Here is a 1,439-nt window from a genome sequence, read left to right on the forward strand (position 1 = left end):
ATGTGTGTATGGATTGGGATAACAGTTGTATGAGCCCCTAATAAAATGTTAAAAAAAAAAAAAAAGAAAGAAAATGACCGTCACTACTGTATGGCTAGGCCATGGCTGAAGGTTCATGGGAGAGCCACTGGCTGTCCCAGACCCCAGGGGGGCTGCACCCTAAGCAAGACTAGAGGGAGGCCACAGCAGCCGCCCCGTGGCCAAGTGGCAGCAGGAAGCTGTGGCCTCACCACTGGGTGCCAAAGAGCCTCTGAGTGATAACATCCTCAGTGACAATGCCCCCTCGAGCTGGCGGGGTGCTGGGACAGGTCGTCCAGGCATTGTTGGGAAGGAGGAAGCTGGGGTCCCGGAAGCAAGTGACCTTTGTGTCTCATAGCCCCAGCAGAGGTGCTGCGCCTCCTGCCCCTCTTCCCTGCGGGCCCACGCTCGCTCCCCGCCCTCGGCCAGCACTTACAGAAGGAACTGAACTCTCAGAAGGAACTGAATAGGCCAAGCGTGATTTCCGCCTCCAGCTGGCTTCTCAGATGCACTTCCGTCATCCGGCATGCTGCAGGCACACGCCGGGTTTAAAGACAGGCTCGGTTTTCATGAACTGCAGAAAGACCCTTGGTGTCGCGAGAGTGTCTACTGCCCCCAGCCTCACCCCCCAGCCGATTCCCCCAAGACCAGGCCTCGCAGTGGGGGCCATAAGAAGGTGCTTCAGCAACCCCTCAGCCTGGGATGACGGGGCCGATTGGTTGCCCCCAGTCCCCCAAGCAAAGACGCCCTGGTGGCACAGCAGTTAAGCACTCAGCTGCTAACTGACCTGTCAGCCGGTCAGACCCATCAGAGCCACTCCACGGCACAGTAGACCTGATGCCCCACCCCTGTGAAGCTCACCCGGCTCACCGGGACCCTACAGGACAGAGAAGAGCCGCTGCTTTGGGTTTCCAAGGCGATGGCTCTTTACAGGCACAGCCAGCCTCATCTTTCTCCCACGGAGCGGCTGGTGGGTTTGAACTGCTGACCTTGAGGTTAGCAGCCCAAGGAGGCCAGCAGGGCTCTATCCCATAAAGATCACAGCCTTGGAAGCCCCTCTGGGGTAGGTGTACTCCCTCCTTGGAGGGTTGCCTGAGTCAGGATCCACTTGATGGCAGACAACAACTACTCTCTAAGCAAGTTGGGGGGAGGGCAGGGGGCTGGCCTAGAAGCAGCCCTTATTTGGCTGCACTGGCGTCTCAGATAGCAAAGGCTGGAGAAGCCCCTGGGGCTTCCTTCTGGGGGCCTGAGAGCCATCTGGAAAGCGTGCTAACGAGCCTTCCCTCCCCAGCTGCCATTCTGGGTACGTGGGCGCCCGCTGTGAGCACGCAGACCTCCTGGCCGTGGTGGCTGCCAGCCAGAAGAAGCAGGCCATCACCGCCTTAGTGGTCGTCTCCCTCGTGGCCCTGGCTGTGCTCCTC

At 59.4% G+C, this 1,439-nt stretch overlaps 1 protein-coding gene across 1 annotated transcript in view; it reads left to right on the plus strand.

Moving 5' to 3' along the window:
- TGFA (transforming growth factor alpha) overlaps nt 1–1,439 on the plus strand; it is a 69,701-nt gene that overhangs the window by 63,422 nt on the left and 4,840 nt on the right. The window contains exon 4 of the mRNA XM_045294084.1: nt 1,310–1,432. Within this exon, the coding sequence (XP_045150019.1) occupies nt 1,310–1,432 (123 nt within the window). The remainder of the gene's footprint in view (nt 1–1,309; nt 1,433–1,439) is intronic.

This window comes from Echinops telfairi, unplaced genomic scaffold (assembly GCF_000313985.2).
Source record: "Echinops telfairi isolate 266 unplaced genomic scaffold, ASM31398v2 ScPeMD7_2573;HRSCAF=3158, whole genome shotgun sequence".
Taxonomy (NCBI): Eukaryota; Metazoa; Chordata; class Mammalia; order Afrosoricida; family Tenrecidae; genus Echinops; species Echinops telfairi.